The 17,422-nt window shown below is 36.2% G+C and overlaps 1 protein-coding gene across 1 annotated transcript; it reads left to right on the forward strand.

Moving 5' to 3' along the window:
- Positions 1-1,900: 1,900 nt before the first annotated feature.
- CRHBP (corticotropin releasing hormone binding protein) lies at positions 1,901-16,573 on the forward strand. The gene is made up of 7 exons (XM_074282316.1): positions 1,901-2,152; positions 2,622-2,715; positions 3,069-3,226; positions 5,038-5,245; positions 7,922-8,070; positions 11,346-11,463; positions 15,833-16,573. Exons 1-7 carry the CDS (start codon positions 2,072-2,074, stop codon positions 15,988-15,990), a joined length of 966 nt encoding a protein of 321 aa, XP_074138417.1. The 5' UTR covers positions 1,901-2,071; the 3' UTR covers positions 15,991-16,573.
- Positions 16,574-17,422: the final 849 nt, after the last annotated feature.

Here is a 17,422-nt window from a genome sequence, read left to right on the forward strand (position 1 = left end):
ACTACAGTGGTTTGCCATTTCCCTCTCTAGCTCACTTTACAGATGAGGAAACTGAGGTAAACAGGGTTAAGTGAATTGTTTAGAGTCACATAGCTAGTAAGTATCTGAAGCTGGATTTGAATTCATGAGGATGAATCTTTCTGATTCTAAGCCTACTGTTCTATCCACTAAGCAACCTTGCTGCCCATTCTCTGAATATTTACTTAAGGAGGGAAAAGACTGTAGTTTGGGGAGCAAGATAATAGGTGAGAAGTCTTCATGGTGACAACTTTGAGCAATGGCATATTGTCCAGATATAAATCTCTAAAGTGGGGAAGACTTAGTGTAACCAGTAAAGGCAGGAAGAAAATAGGCCTCTGGTGTGATTCTCCAAACAACTCACCTCTGCTCTGGTACAGACAGTGAAAGGGAAATTTCTGCTTTCATCTAAGTTACACTGTCTATGGTGAGGATGAGCCTGGGGCAAAATGGATGACCTTGGTAGAAGTTGGTGGTGTTTTGATGTAGAAGAGTGAGTTGAAATAAAATCTTACTTTCTTTATTTTCTTCAATTGCCTTACTCTTACTTCCTTTCCCAACTAAGTCTCCTATCTCCCACTGTACAATTTTCTTTTCTTTGGCAGTCAGGTGAAGAAGATGGGGAAGGTCTAATTAATTGTAAGTTGATGGAGTAAGCCCCAAGGTAAGAGATGCTTGTTATGGAGTGGAATTGTCTTGGCAATGAAGATAGCTAAATCTATACCATTACTATTAAAGGTATTAAATTGCAGATTAAATACTCATCAATTGATTTGTTTAAATATTTTGGAAATAAAGCTGGTATATTAGGTTGCATAGATGAACTTGGAACAAGGAAGAATAAGTTCAACTCTCCCTATGACACTTACTAGCTGTGACACCATAGACAAGTCCTCTAAACTCTCTGAGCTGTAGTTGTATCATCTATAAATTGGGGATGATACTTGCCTCAGAAAGTTGTTGTGAGGTCAAGTGAAAAAATTATGTAAAGAACTTTGAAAACTTTAAAATATTATATAAATTCCATTATTATTAAATTAATATATGCCAGGGAAGGTGGGGAGGACAAGCAGTGGAAACCATGCTTTCTGAGATAAAAATGAAAGGAGTAGAAATTTTTTAAAAAGATATGATAGAATGAGACAACAAATTTAGATAATAATTTACTCTGTAACCTTTAAGTTTTGAGTCTGGTCCTATATAGTTACTTGTTAGCATAGATAGAAAAGTGTTTCAATGAGTTAAACCAACCTAGAATATTGAAATTTGCATTGTATTTGCATTGTAACTAAATTGAGTTAATGTTACTTTTGTAATATCCAACAACCCCAGGTAGGCTTCATGTTATTAATATACTCAAGACATACTACATAATTAAAATCATTCAGCAGTTCATTCTAGAGATAGGTTGCAGGTTCAGGAGTTTTTATAAGAAAAATAGGCCAGGATAAAGGGAAAATTAATGAACAGAATGCCAGAGATAATATATTATTGAAAAAAATCTGAGCAATTACACTTAGCCTTCTAGATCATTTGTCTTTGGGTCTTAAAATTTTCTTCCAGGGGAAGAAAGAATAATTGGGGGAAATGTTTTTATTCTATTATTCCAGAATTCCTTTTAAGGATTCTCTGTGCCTGCTTTTGTCTTGCAAAATATACTTTTAAAAATTTCCCCCAAAATTAACCTTCAGAGAAAAAAAAAAGTCAAACAAGTGGAAGAAGTGGACTTTCCCCTCATTCCTTGACATTTTTGGATGTCGGTTGAATAAGTTCTGATAAACAGAACTCCTGAAAAACAGAGCTGGGCTGGGTTGAAAATTTGTGGCACAGAGCTGGACCCTCGTCATACCCACGCACTTTGTCACTGAGATAGGGTAACCCATGGTAACTGAGCTCAGCTCAGTTAAGGGACAGAGTGCCTCCCCTCCTCATTCCTCTATAAAAGAGACCTGTCAAAGAAACCCTACCAGATCCAAGCAACCAGCTCAGACAGAAGTGAAGGGAAAACTAAGTCCGGACCACTTGAGAAGAGTAGAAGTCTCCAAGGTCCAGAATGTCGCCTACTTTCAAACTTCAGTGTCACTTCATCCTGATCTTTCTGGGAGCTCTTAGGGGAGAGACTAGATACCTGGAGGTGAGTAAATGTAACAGACAAATCTTAACTCTTTCCTCCAACTTTTAGCCTCAGATAACTTGCCTCTCTATTGATTGCATTTCCTTCTTTTTTGTCTCCGTAAAAGTCAGTGTGTTTTTTCTTCCTCTGAGTCTATAGTCAGTACATGGGAACATCCCCAGTGGCTATTCCTGTCCACTGGGTTTCCTTAGACTGATTTCTTCCTTTCTAGCCCCATGAGAATGCTCCGAACTTAGGCATTTCAGGATGTTCTAACTGGGTCTTGGAGGGTCGGAAGGCTTTGGAGATTGGTTAGGACATCAGAAAATGCCAGCTTCTGTTCTCCCCCCTCCCTCGTTTCCCTCCCTCCATCCTGCCTCTAACGTTCTGCGAAGAGGACCTTCCAGATACTCGTTTGTCTTCTCTCACCCCCCGAACTTTTCCCGGTGACCCAGATGTGTAGTCTTCAGATTTCTCCATTCTTTTCCAGTTGCGGGAGGTTCTAGAAGCCGACCCTTTCTTGTTCTTCAACACCGACCTGAAGCGGGAGCTGTCCGAGGAACAGCTCTATCACCGCTCGCTGAGTGAGTATCTTCAGTTTCACAGCCCGGACGGAAACTATCCCGGGCATATGGAAAGTTGAGGCTTTCTGTGTTAGGGGCAGATAGAACGATCTCGGGAGCTCAGACAAGCCTAAGGAGGGAAAGCTCTCTGGAGCTTGGTCAGAGAAGAGCAGGACTAGCGGGTTGAAATAAAAGAAACTAGGGATGCGCTCCAGTTGAGAGCTGGGAGCTCTGCGCAGGAAGGAGAGTGGGAACTCGAGGGAGGTCGTGAGGAAGAGAGCTGGCTGTGTGGTTCGGAGCTGGAGAAAGGAGTCTCCGGACTCCTTGCCACTCCGACTAGCGTCAAACGTCCACCTCCATTCCATCTTCTCCAGGATGCATAGACATGCTGAGCATCGAGGGTCAGTTCACCTTCACCGCGGAGCAGCCCCAGCTGCACTGCGCCGCCTTCTTTATTGGGGAGCCGGAGGAAATCATCTCTATTCAGTACGACCTGGTCAACATTGACTGTCAAGGCGGAGACTTTCTGAAGGTGAGGATGAGGACCCTATACCCAGCTTCTTCTGTTGCCTACCCTGAGCTACTACAAATGGGAGAAAGGGGAGGGGAAATGGTCATTATAGAGAATGGGGTTGGATTGGGGGTGGGGTGGAATAAGGCATTTGGGAACTGCCAGGGACCCCCATTTCCTGTCTTGGTTCCTCTCCCCTTTATCACCACGCAGAGAGCTTTCCATCCTTCTATCTTGTCCTTTTCTACAATACGTAACCCCTAGTCTCTGACCTTTGGGACTATCCAAAAAGACAGTGTGTGCAAGGTCTCGGGCAACAAAGCCTGGCGCTCTCTAGCAAGTCAATGGCTGTACGTGTCCGGTACTCCTATGAGTTAAGTGGGGCCTGATAACAGTGCTCAAAAAGATCCAAGGGCGTTCCCAGTGAAGAATGGAGCTCATAGGGATCACATCTTCATAGTTTTAAAGCTACAAGGGATTTAGTACAACCCTGTCCTTTTATAGGCTAGGAAACTGAGATCCTAAGAGTTTATGATGAGTAAAGAGATTCTTGCTGCATATGCAGTAAGAATCAGAATCTGAATCCCGGTTCTCTAACGCTAAATCCATGAACAACACACTTTTTTTCCTTTGGTCTGGTAGTGCTAGGACCAAGTCTCTCCTCCCTGAAACTGATGGGGGAAGGTAAGATTAGCATCTTGGAAAGAATCTGAGGAAAGGGATACCTGACAAGAGAAAATCCCCTTTATTGGTGGAAATATTCTTAACAGGTTAGCTGAAAGTACATGTCTAATTAAAATAATTATGATTAAAACGTTGAAAGTGGAAATGTTTGGGTATCTGTCAAAAATAATAGAATTGTAACATTCAGTTGAGGGTATTTGCTCAGAGTTGAGCTGAAAGCCTGTGGTGACTTGGACCTTTTCCCTACCAACCACCTAGAAAACTAATAAGGGAAAGAAATGCTTCTTAAAATATTAAAGGATTATTGTATTTGTTGATATTTTTAAAATTCCTATTGATATTTCCTGTCTCTGACATCCTCTGATATTCTCCTCTAGTGCCTCCTCATGGCCTAGTGGTAAACCTGACCTCTCAAAAGTTGAGTCCTGTCTGAAAGACCATCCTGATGAAGAGACTTCTAATATAGGAATGAAAAAGTGTAACTTTCAGGCTGACTAAATGCAGAGGGTTTGGGTTTGTTTGATTGTTTTAAGATAGCTCAAGCAACTCATTGCTAAGGCATTGGAGGAGGTTATCATCTATCTATCTCCTCTACAATTAAATTTTAGACCTTGGAAGTATAAGGGATTTCTAAATGCATGAAGGAAAAAAAAAAAAAAAAACAAACCCTGATACATATGACCATTTAGGGACAGTGTTTCTTTAAGTATTCAAATTTTGTCAGAGGATAACTTGTGAAAAGGAATAAATGTAAGGATTTAATTATGAATTTCAGCAGCAAAAGTGAAACATTGTAGTTTCACTTTTTGTTATGGTTACAATTATAAAGTGTGTGTGTGTGTGTGTGTGTGTGTGTGTGTGTAAATTAAGGGTATTGATTATAAAGAAAGAAAACAAGCCTCACATGGACAAAGTACATTTAGAAATTGCAAGCAAGCAATCAAAAGTTTATCTGAAAGTTACATTTAAGATTTAAGATCTGTTCTGGAAAAAGAAAGATTATTTCTTTTTCTCTTCCTTCCTACCTTCCTCTCTTGTTCATTCCTTCCTTCTTTAATTTCCCCTATTTAAAAAAAAATCAATGTTTTGAGGTACCAATGGAGAGTAGGGAATCAACCAATAAATTTTCCATTTTTATGTTACTGAAGGTGTTTGATGGTTGGATTCTTAAAGGAGAGAAATTTCCCAGTTCCCAGGATCATCCTCTTCCTATGTCTGACCGGTACATAGATTTCTGTGAAAATGGCAATATCAGAAGTTTTAGCTCATCACAGAATGTGGCTATGATTTTCTTCCGGATTCATGAGATAGGCAATGGATTTACAATAACCATAAAGAAAAACCCTAACCTCTTCCGTAAGTATTTTCTTTCTTTCTAGTAAATAATCAGTCCTTTTGGTGAAAAATTATGCTTTAAAGAGTTGTCTGACTGTGATTGCTCAGGAAATATGAACAGAGGAATAATTTGGTATTTTTTCTTGGAAATCCTTTTTATAAACAAATAAATCTGAAAATTTACTAATAGGGTTGTTTGTTTTGATAACAAGGAAAACCAAGTCATACTTTGTAATTTATGTGCTTAATCTAGGGAAAGTACACATAATTTTACATTCCTTTTGGTAAAATTAAATTTCTTAAAAGGAAATTTAAATCTTTCTTGCTAATACAATAGATCTAATGACAAAGGTGTTAAATCCTAAAGCACTTTACTAGGATAGGCTTGACAGAAATTTCTTGCCCAGTTAGTTCTCTGGGAGGATTCCCCCCCCCAAAAAAAAATTGATGGATAGCATCTTGTATAAAAGTATTTCACTTGTTTATTTATGGTTTTCTTAAGATTAACAATGCGAGATATTATGCTGTTTGTAGCTTATAAATATTTGAGGTCTTCTGTTACCCAAAATGGTTGGAATTGCAATACTTTCCTTAACTACATTTTCTGATTAAGTGAGGAGCATTCAAATCAGTCAAACAGCAGGTCAGTTCAATGAGAATCAACTCATTTCTTCCATGATGCTTCCCTGGAATATGGAGACTTTCCTCATGTTTTGTAAATGATTTGTTATTAGTTGTTTTAAAAAAAAAAAGAGGCAATATTGAGTAAAAATATCTCTAATGATTAAAGGCAATATAAATTTAAGGGGGAATGAACTATGTCTAGAAAATTAACATAAGTAGAAAGCAGGGTGCTTCAGTAATTACTGAAAAGATGATGGGTGTTATAAAAAAGTTTCATTAGAAGTATAGAAAGCTGTGGGTGGTTCTAGAAAACAGTGAGGTGATTAGGAAGTATTCTGTAAAGTTTTTAGCAGTGAGAACTGGGTTGTGTCTGGATCTTTCAGCTAACTGAGCAAAGCCTGCAGCGAGGCTGAAAGGATTAAAAAAAAGTACAGGAATTCCTGAGAAATAAGAAGCAAATGGATTAATGGAAGCAATGGAGGAGCCTTCTGTGCTAATCCCAAGCCTAGCCATTAATGTATATCCTTGGACAAATTACTACAAATCTCCATAGACCTCAATTTTCTTAAGTGAAAAGCAGATGTTTGGCACGGATGATTTTTAAGGTTCTTTCCAGATGTAGCCAAATGAAACAGAAAATTTACTTTACCTTCAATCCCATTCTCTCCTGTAAGATAGATATTATTATACAAGTCTTTAGTTAGTAGAATTTCCACTTATGTCTAGCCCAGCCTGTGATTCCTGACTAGCACATATAAATATTTAGTGGGACTTGGAAATGGAAACATTTTCATTTTAGTTTGAAGATTCTGCATAGGCAGCTTTTTGTTGTTATCATTGTTATTAGGTTGCTACTATTATTCAACTCTTCAGCTTTCCTTCTTGAAATAATATGTTCAAAACAGTGCTGGTGTTTTGAAAATACTACTTCTATATAAGATTAGATTTTCAAAAGAGCCAAATTCTCTGCTTCCCATGATCATCTTCTTCCTATGTCTGTGGGAACTGCAACATTCATATAACAATTTGTAGGCATGGGTACCTGTGATTTACTGGCATAAGAAACTCTCCATTTTGGCATAAGAAATTCAACCAATGTAGCTTTCCACTTTCTCTGCAACTTAATAGTTTCAGAGAGTTATCTAGATCATTGAAAGGTCAGGTATCTTGGCTCACATAACATCAGCTTTTTGAAGTGGAACCTGAAGCCAGATCTTTCTGACTTGGAGACCTGCTTTCAATCCATTAAGCCATGCTATTTCTCCTAATTCTTTATAAAATTAGCATTTATATAATTTATTTCTATACTTTATATTTTAATGCATAATCTATATAAATTTATATTTTCTGCTTTTTTACAAAAGTAGAACACTAAAACTATGCTTTGGAGACCTTGTTTAGAATTTGGAACACAAAATTTTTTTATGAATTTCAAAATAAATTATTTTTAAAATAAGAAAATGACTCATCTATCACTCAACCAACCAATAAATGTTTAATTGCCTGCTTTGTGCCATATATTCAGCTAAGCACTGAAAATGAAAAAAAAAAAAAAAAAAAAGTCAAAAGACAGTGTTTTCACTTAAGGAACTTACAATGGGGCATGAAATTTTCCATTCTTGAGGAAGAGTTTTCAATTCTAAAGGACCTTCCTAGTATACTTACATTTTTAAATGACATTCAGATCTCAGTCATTTTTGTTCAGTCATTTCAGTCATGTCTGACTCTTCCCTGACTTCATCTGGGATTTTCTTGACGAAGATATTGGAATGGTTTGCCATTTCCCTCTCTAGTTCATTTTATAAATGAGGAAACTGAGGCAAACAGGCTTAAGTGACTTTGCCAAGGTCACATAGCAAGGAAGTGTCTGAGGTCAGATTTGAATTCAGGTCTTCTTCATTTCAGGCCCAATGCTCTATCCCCTTTGTCACCTGGCTGCCCACAGGGCCACAAATAGGAGCTTTTATACACTGAGAATAGATAGTGTGTGGGACCTTCCCACCTAAAATAATGTCCATAACTCTTCCTTACGCTTATAATTAGACTTTTTTGTCTCTTATCTGTTCTAAACAGCCTGCAATGTCATCTCTCAGACCCCCTCTGGAAGGTTTACCATGGTGATTCCTCATCAGCACAGAAACTGTAGTTTCTCTATCATTTATCCAGTGGTTATAAAAATATCAGATCTCATACTGGGCCACTTAAATAGCCTTCAGTTAAAGGTGAGTTGTACTGCTTACTAAATCATTTCCTAAGGGGGTACCTGCAACATGCCAGCAGGCTGATTGAGCCTATCTGTATAATTTGTACATTTTATCATTGCGTTTATACCCATGTCTGCATGTGTTCTCCTACACTATTATTAAAATCACATTCATTTATCCTTGCTTCTTTTAACCACGCCTCTTTCCCACCTCTCAGCTTAAGCTTTAGTCACCTACCCAGGTGTCCTTCTGATTATCTGAATAATTTTCATTGTAGAAAAAAATTTCAAATGAGTGATGCTGGACTGTATTATTACCATCCAACTCACTTGTGCTTGCTTCTTTCATGAATGCTTCCCAGCTGAATCATGGCAATGCTATGAGTCATCTGTCCAGGTGTTTCTCTGATTATCTGAAAATTTTTTGATATGCGAGAATGCCTCAGAACAGTAAAATTGTGTTGTAGAAGAATGCAGCTGGCATAGTACAAAATCTTGTTTTGACATTGGAAAACATAGTAATGTGTTACTGAAATCATATAAGTAAGTTGCTAAAGCCAACTAGCCTTCCCTTTCCATGGCCTTCTTCCCCTTAAAATCAGCCTTGAACTTGACCTTGCTATTTCTCTCTTGGCCACATAAATGCTTCTGGTCCCCCTAAACTAATAAAATGTGAAGCATTTGATTGCATTAAAAATACCCAGCAATCCTGTCCATCCGGAGTGATAAACAAATCCCTTGAAAAGAAAACACCACCAAAATAAGAGACAGAGAAGGAAGAAAAATCTATTGAATATATTTTAGGTTATTTAATTGAATATATTGAGGTTATCAATTGAATTGAATATATTTAGATTATCAGTTTTAGTTACTGGATGCAAGAATCTGTGCTAACTTTTTACTTAATTCAGTTGAAGATACATTTATTAAAATTATCTACTATGTTTAAGGTCACTTACTAGGTACTGAGGATACAAATTTAAACAGTCCCTGCTTTCAAGGAGTTTTCATTCTATTGGGGGGGGGGAGGTCAGGTGTAAAGGTAAAGATGTAATAGTACAAATAGATTAGGGGGATTAGGAAAAAATTGCCACAGCAAATGATGCCTGAACTTGAACCTTGAAAGAAACTAAAAGGCAGAGATAAAGAGGGAATATCTAGATGTTGGGTACCCTTTCTCTCTTCCCCAACTTAATGCTTCCATTTAGTCCTCAATTTCAGAATACAATAAACTGAAGATGATATAAATACATATGTGGTATACATGATATTTGTACTGATGCTATACATGGCATATATGATTAGTTAATCACCAAACATGGCTTATTTACTTATTATTTAAATAATTAAACATTGGTTTCTGTAGCATATTTCCTTAAACATTATATTGACTTGAAAGACAGAAAAATTTTCTCAAAAAATGCTTGTTGAAATGCAACATGGAATAGTGATAGACCAGTAGGTCTAGAAGATCCAGAGGGCATACTTTGACTCCAGGATCTGTTGAGTAATACCTGTGGGATTTTGTGTAAATAACATCTTTTTTAATCTATATAATTAGTAAGAGGACTGAACTGAATGATCACTAAAATCACTTCTGGTTTTTTATCCTGTGATACCCTTTTCCAGCCCCCATTCCAGTTCCTATGGATTATGGAATAAGAATGAAGGAATAAATATTATATGTTTGTCTTTTCATGGAACATCCTCCACTTATATGTTTATAATGCCATCTGTTTTAAATTGTAGTTCCTAGAGGATAGGATTATATCTGGTTTACTTCTCATCACTTGTTATTTCTAGGGGCAGCACTTTTAAAGACAACTTAATGATGATTAAAATAATGATTGATATGTAACAAAAGCTAGCCCTTTAGAATTAAGAATTTCTTTGCAAGAAAATCTCAGTAGGTAGGGCTTAAAGTACTGCAGAAAGGATTAAGACAGAGATTCTTATATTGGGGTCTATGAACCTGGTTTTTGTTTTTTGTTTCAATATTTTGATAATAATTATTATTATTGATAACTGTTTTTCTCTGAAACCTCATGTTTTATTTTATGCATTTAAAAACATGATTCTAAAGAGAGGTCGTATTGTCAAATTATCAACTATTCATGACAGAAAAAAAGCTTAAGGTTTTTTGGATTAAGAAATAGAAAGGGAAAAGGTGCTTTATATAAAACCTTAATTAAGAAATGTGGGAACATTTGAGTGATTGCATTTGAATTGGAGAATTTGTTTTAACTGGCTTGAAAAAAAAAAAAAAAAGAAAAGAAAAAAAAGGCAGGGCAGCTTTAGTCATTAAGGCTCAATCAGGAATCAGCTCTATGGACAGTAAATTTTAGAGTGCTGGTCTCTTTGAGAGACAGAAAAATACAGTGGATAAACAGCCAGGAAGATTCTGACTCAAGTACAGCTTCTGATATGTAATGATTGTGTGAGCCTGAGTATTTGCATACTGCAGACCAGGGTTTCTTAAATTTTTTTCACTTGACCCCTTTTTGCCTGAGAAATTTTGATGTGGCCCCAGATAAGTATATAAAATAAGTATACAAATAAAATATTTACTAATAATAAATAATAATTTTGTTTCTTCAATCATGTGACCCCCCTATGGGGCCAAAATTTAAATTAAAGAAGCTTTGCTCTAGGCAACTCTATAAGATCAAAAAATTTCAAAGAAAGTGTTGACCTACAAAGGTAGCTGGGCTTTTCTTTTCTAGGAATTCCCTACAGCACTGAAATCACAGGTCCAGGACCTATCCCTAGTCCTTTAAATTCTCATGAATAATCCAAGATATTAACAGTAAGCCTATTATAGTAAAAAACATACCATATAGACTTTCATTAAGAGGTTTTTAATAAAAAACAGAAGAAAGAGAAAACAATTTCTTGATTATATTAGACATATATCAGAATTTTTGTAACCCTGGTTCTATTCATGAAGGAATTTTTAGAATTCAGTATGTGTGTGCAAAGGATTTGATGATTCAATTTCTCAGACAGCTCCTATGTGCTTTACAGTTTTCAATTCTATAGTTCAGATCCTTGAATGAAAAACAGTTTAAAGAAATGATTACTCAACATATTCAGAAAGTAATTCTGATAAACTTTCCTTTTTAAACATCAATTTTAATTTCCGGAAAGCCAGATGCTGCATTTAAAATTAGATGTGCTGTAAAAGCTTCTAGGGCCATGATTGAGTGAATCCATGCAATCTTTCATTGGTTAAGCACTCTGATTCTATCATTCATTAAAGACAACCCCTTCTGCTGCTCTATTTTTTTTTAATAGAAATCATCAGTAGGTTGTGGGGGAATAGGAGATTTTGTGGAACTACTGGGAGGAACTGGATTGGACCCTTCCAAGATGATGCCTTTTGCTGATCTATGTTATCCTTTTCATGGCCCTGGTAAGATATTTGTTTAATGTCTTCCTTGCTACTGCATTTTTTCAAATTATTTTTAAGTTAAAACCTGTTTTTGAAAGATAAGAGGATAGATACGGTTTACAATATTTCACTGAATACACATGTTGCTCTAATATATACAAAGAAAAACACTGAATTTGGAGTCAGAAGTTCTGGGTTGAAATCCCAGTACTCCCAACTTAAAATCCAAATGACCTTGGGTAAAATATTAAATAATAAATGAAACATGTATTAAGCACCTACTATTCACCAAATATTGTACTTGGTACTGGGGATCTTACTACAAAATAATTTCTATTTCCAAAGAACTTACAGTCTAAAAAAAGCGCATATAGGTGAGTAGTGGCCAGGGAAAGTAGTTTTGGCCTGGAGGGTCACAAGGAATGGTAAGTGAAACCATAAGGCATCATTACAACCTTATGGAATCATTGCTTTGATTACGGATTCATCAGAAAAGGTAAAAATGGAGAAAGATGGATTTGTAGGGCAGATGGCTACATATCCAGATAAACCCTGGCTTCCTGGTGGTGGATGACTAAATGGAGTATGAAGCATGATCTGAGATGTTCTAGATACATTGAGTTAAATGAGTTTCCCCACACACACACACAAACACCAATCAAAATAGCTTATCTAAGGGAGCTGAATTCTTAAATTGAGGAAATTAACTCCTTCTAGGATAGTGGGACTATTCTCTGGAGATTAGGCGGGAGAATGATTCTTTTTTTTCTTCATTTACAAAGTAACAGGTTGGAAATGCAAGATTTCTAAAGTTCTTTCCAGCTTTAAACCCTGTGAAAGCTATGTTGGAAGTATTGCATATTACAATCTGAAAACTAAAATGAAGAAATACAAAACCCGTTTTTTTCAGTACTTTATGGGAGACTTATCTGGTGAGAACAAGGGAACAAACAAATATATTCCAAAATTTTAGGGTGAGCAAAGTTTGCCTACTGTTTTCCTCTCAAGGGACTAACAATTCTTACTCTCTTCTCCTTTTCCCCTTATGAAAATGTTACTCAAGGGAAAAGTTTTGAAGTCTATTCACCTTGAGAAGGAGATGACAGAAAAATGTTTAAAGTATTTACATTTTAACAGGTTTAAAAACTTTGAAGTTGTAATCAACAATTAGAAAATATATTTGAGAGCCAAAACTCCTTCCAGGCTTCCTTAAACTCATACTATGTGAGAAATTATCTGTACTCCCTACCAGTAGGAGTAATTGACTGATCCTTGACTAAAAGGCGAAGGTAAACAAATGACTTAAGAATGAAAATGATGGATTTCTGGTTGGAAACACTTTGGGAAACTGGCTCCCAAGCCATAGACTGGGCTGTCTTTTTTCAGGGACTAAAGAGTTCATCTCCTAACAAAGCAGATAAATTTGTAAGAAAAATTTACTTACTTCAAGTGTATAAAATGTACAAAATATATTTTGTCTAGATCTGAAGATTCAGAAGTTAAATTAGAGAAAAAAGGAAGATAAGGAAACCAAATTTTACACAGTATAAAGTGCCTACAAGGCATTGCTGAAATTTAATGATTAAAAAAAAAAAAATCAAAGAAGCAGAATTAAGAGAGGCTGGTGAGGATTCAGATCTAAATAGAAATTGTATTCTTCCCCTCCCCCTTCCAGAAATTGGGAGGAGCAAGGAAATGGGATGTTTCTAAACTTAAAATTTCATTATTGTGAGGAGTTCTTTGTACTTAAACTCCCTCTACCAACACATAAAGGCATCTGTCCTATAACTCAGAGCAAGACTTCTTAAACTTTTTCCACTTGTAACTTTTTTGCCAAGAAAATTTTTACTCAACTCTGAGCACATAGGTATATAAAATAAGCATACGAATCAAATCCCAAACATATACTGATAATAAATAACAGTTTTGTGATTCCCACATTCAGTTATGTGACTTCGTATAGGATCATGACCTCTAATTTAACTTAGAGTCAGAGAAATACCTGGAGTCCTTAAGAAGCTAAGGGCTTTCTCACTAGCAGAAAGCCACTTCTTGCTAATTAGGACACTCAACCTTTCATATGGACCTGCCTAAAAAATGTGGGAAGACTAAGCTAACAAAGATGTTTTAAGCCAGAATTTGGTTAAGGCACACCTTCCATTACGAAAAGATAAAACAATTGTTTTCCAAAAACTTCATACCAGACAACAGGGAAGTTTGTTTTATACATTCATGCTTAACCTGTTCCTCCTATCTTTTAAACTATAGGTTCCCAAGGATTTCTCTCCATGTTGTATTTGATATTTCAAATGCATGGGATGTGATGTGGCAGGTCAGGCCCTTATCTGTTAATTTTTTTAAAAAGTGCATTTTAGGAGACAAGGTTCAGTGTCACAGACAATACTTACCAGAATTTTTTAGATAATTGAAGGTAGGGCCATTATTAAGGCTTGAATTAAATGGATAATTGCCTCTATTTTCCACTTCATTTTTCATGTGCAGACATACCTTTCATTTTTCTAAAAGGAAAATAATAGTTGGATAATGAGGATTTATGAAGAGTTCTACTCTTTCAGTTTGACTTTTCTGAGTCATACTAAAAATCTAGCTTGAAATCACTGAAATGTATATGAACAGGAAAGAGGAGCATTTTACAGCATAAAGTTTCTAATGAAAGCAAAAAAACAAAAAACAAAAAAAACAAAAAAAAAACCTCTTCAAAACAAATGTAAGGAATAAATTTAGTCCTACTAGTAGAGACTGGATCACAGTGAATACTTTGATTAGAGTAAAAACAGAAACTGACTTTCTCTTTTTGAGCTTCACACAGCCCAATGTCAATTTATTTCAATCAAAATTTAATTGATATTCCTGCACCTAAGATGACTCTACTTTTCTGGATACAGGTCTGAGGTATCCAAAGAAAACATAAAAGGCTAACAAACATGAAAGTCTGAGAGTGGTATTTTTGTGCCCAGATCCACTCTGCCTTCTCTATTAACAAGAAGGTACATAAGATCCCATCTTCAAAAAGACAGAGAGAATTATTCTCCTCCTGCTTTTCCTCATCTCCTTCCTTCCTTTCTTTTCCACATGTCCAGTCACTGGAACTGTGTGCTTGGCCACCATATCTATGTTTTATTCTATCAAAAACAAAATATTAGAGTGTCAGATCATCTCCCAATCTAGGTCTATTTGGCAAATAATTATGTTATCCTATTGAAATTAATTAATCACTATATTTTGTTTCTTACAACAGTAGTTAGCATTTATATACTGCTTTAAAGTTTGCTAATTGCTTTACAAAAATTTTTTTCACAACAATTCTGGGTAGAAGTTTCTATCATTATCACCACCTGACCCACACCAAGTACTCCAGTGTACTTTTGTTTCCCACTCCAGTTTCCTGCCTCCTTCTTTGTGTTGTACCTTCCTTTTAAATTATCAGTTCCTAGTGGGCAGGGATTGTCTCTCTTTTTAATTACATCCTCACCACCTGCCCATATTTTCTATTCAGTAGAAAAGGAAATAAATTGTAGAATATAGAATGTATATCAGCTAGGTGGCACAGTGGAGAGAGAGCATTGAATTTGGAGTTGGGAAGACTTGAGTTCATATATGACCTCAGATACTGACCCTGGCATATAGTAGGTGCTTAATAAATGTTTTTTTGTATTATATTTGACAGGGAGGAAAACACTAAGTCCAGTGAAATGAAATGGTTCTTTTCTTTCTGAAGAGAAAGAAAAAGAATTATGGAATAATTCAGCTGAAAACCCAGGCTTCCTGACTTCCAGCATAATGCCCTTGGGTAGAGAATGATTGCTTGTCCTGCTAATTTATTTAGAGGAATATTTTTGTGAGTGTGGGTCACTGCATAAAATCCTGAACTTATTGTCGGATCACTTGGATTTTGAATTCCACTAAGACAATTATTGTTTCAGTTTCCCTATTTATAAAATGAAGCTAGTAGCTAGTGCATTGCCTTCCTCTTTGTTGTGAGCATAGTGATTTGAAATGCTCTAGAAATGTGGATCACTCCTTCAAGCCACATGTTTTTACTGCTCCCCTAACCTTACCATGAGCCCAGATACATGCATTAACTGGAGTGGGTGGGAGACCACATAAGCAAGACTAGAGCAGGACCTTTCTCTCCTTTGTATGAGGTACTGCTATGACCTTAATGCAAAATGAAGCTTGACCTAACAATGTGCTACGTTAAAACTAGACTAGAAACTAAAGGAACATATTAACACACAATAGCATCCATCTCAAGATGACTAGAGAATTTAGAAAGCATTTTTCCCCATTAGCTTCAAAGTGAGTGGTTTAGCAGAATGCTATGTGAATTCTGACTTACTGTGAAATTTGATTTCTCCATCCCTAACAGCCCAGATGACAATCGGCTGTGACAATACTGTAGTGCGTATGGTCTCGAGTGGGAAACACGTCAATCGTGTGACATTTGAGTATCATCAGCTCGAGCCTTATGACCTGGAAAGTACCAATGGAAACACCATTAAGGAATACTGCCTCCCAAGCCTCTGAATTTCCAGGCTAAGATTTCCATGTTGCTGACGAAGTGAGGTTTTACTGGATATACCATGTATTTCTAAGAATCATTGAATCTTTCTACTGTCTAGTACTTAGCTCTTTCATACCAGTCAGTATTACCAGCCTTGTGCTGGAAATAAAATCACTGCAATCATTTTGTATTTTCCTTTGGGGTTTATAATGTGGAAGTGGGCACAAGGCAGAAAATGATCTTTTTCTTTGCCAAGATAAGCAGAGGTCCAGATGGAAATGTTCACTACTCCTTAAGAAACTAACAAGACTGAGCAGATCGTGTGGGTACCATAACTGAAGGATATTATCATGTGACATTATGATCTTTTCATACTGGATGAAGATTCCAAAGTTAGACCCAGTGGTGTTATGTGCTTCCTCCAGTTTAAGAAGTCCAGTGTTTCTATGTATGGAAAAGCAGTTGATTCTGTTTTATTTATTATACCACATTCTCATTTATTTATTTATTTGTAATGCCTTGTTTTTAATAAAACTTTGTAGCATGGAAATATTTTCCTTTCACAAGTTCAAACGTGAATAAAATACATTCAAAGTGTTGGCACAATCTTGTTTTTGGTGTATTTTTTCCTACCTTGTTACTTTCAGAAAGTTTTTGCCATATTATTAAGACTGAAAAGATGTTATTAGGAATTATATTAGACTTCTCAACCAGCATAGTAAAGAAGTGTGCTCCTGAAATAAATGTTTTTGTAGGCATGAGATAAGTTTAGAGATCACTGAACTTCAGAGAAGAAAGATATTCTTCACAAGAAGAGAGGGAAACTCATAAAGATCCAATTGGGGAAGATAGTATTAGATTGCCTATATGGTTATAGGTCTTTTTATCAGTCCATAAAAGGAGGACACCCTCCTTCTTCCATTTTCCTCCAATCAGAAAGGAGGATACCCTCTTTCTTCAATTTTCCTCCAATCAGCATTAAATTTGGATGTTAAAAGACCAAGAGATTAAACTCTAAATAGTGACAAATTTAGTCATTTGTTCATGTCACTTCTCCAGAACTCTCCATTAGATTCAACAAAAATTGATCTGTGGAACTATTATTTATAAAGTCGTCCACCTTATAAAAGCATGCCATTGGTCACCAGTACACCACATAAGAGAGTATGTGGAAGGAAAATTATTCAAATGCATTTTTAAAATCCCTTATTTCCTGACCCTGACCAGACACATTCAGAGAGCCTTTAACTGAAACTCAGCAGCAAAAGCAGCAAGGGTTTTAGAATTGCTCAAATAAAAGCTAATAACTCCATGAGACACAAAGAGAAAGAGAGAAAAATGCAAACACTAGGAATTCAGCAGGAACTGCAAGTTGAATTTAAGCAATCTAGCCACTGTTGGAGTGTTCCGGAGATCAGCAGAGGAGGAAAAGGAGAAATGTGGGCTGTCTGTCAG

This window comes from Sminthopsis crassicaudata, chromosome 1, assembly GCF_048593235.1.
Source record: "Sminthopsis crassicaudata isolate SCR6 chromosome 1, ASM4859323v1, whole genome shotgun sequence".
Classification (NCBI taxonomy): domain Eukaryota; kingdom Metazoa; phylum Chordata; class Mammalia; order Dasyuromorphia; family Dasyuridae; genus Sminthopsis; species Sminthopsis crassicaudata.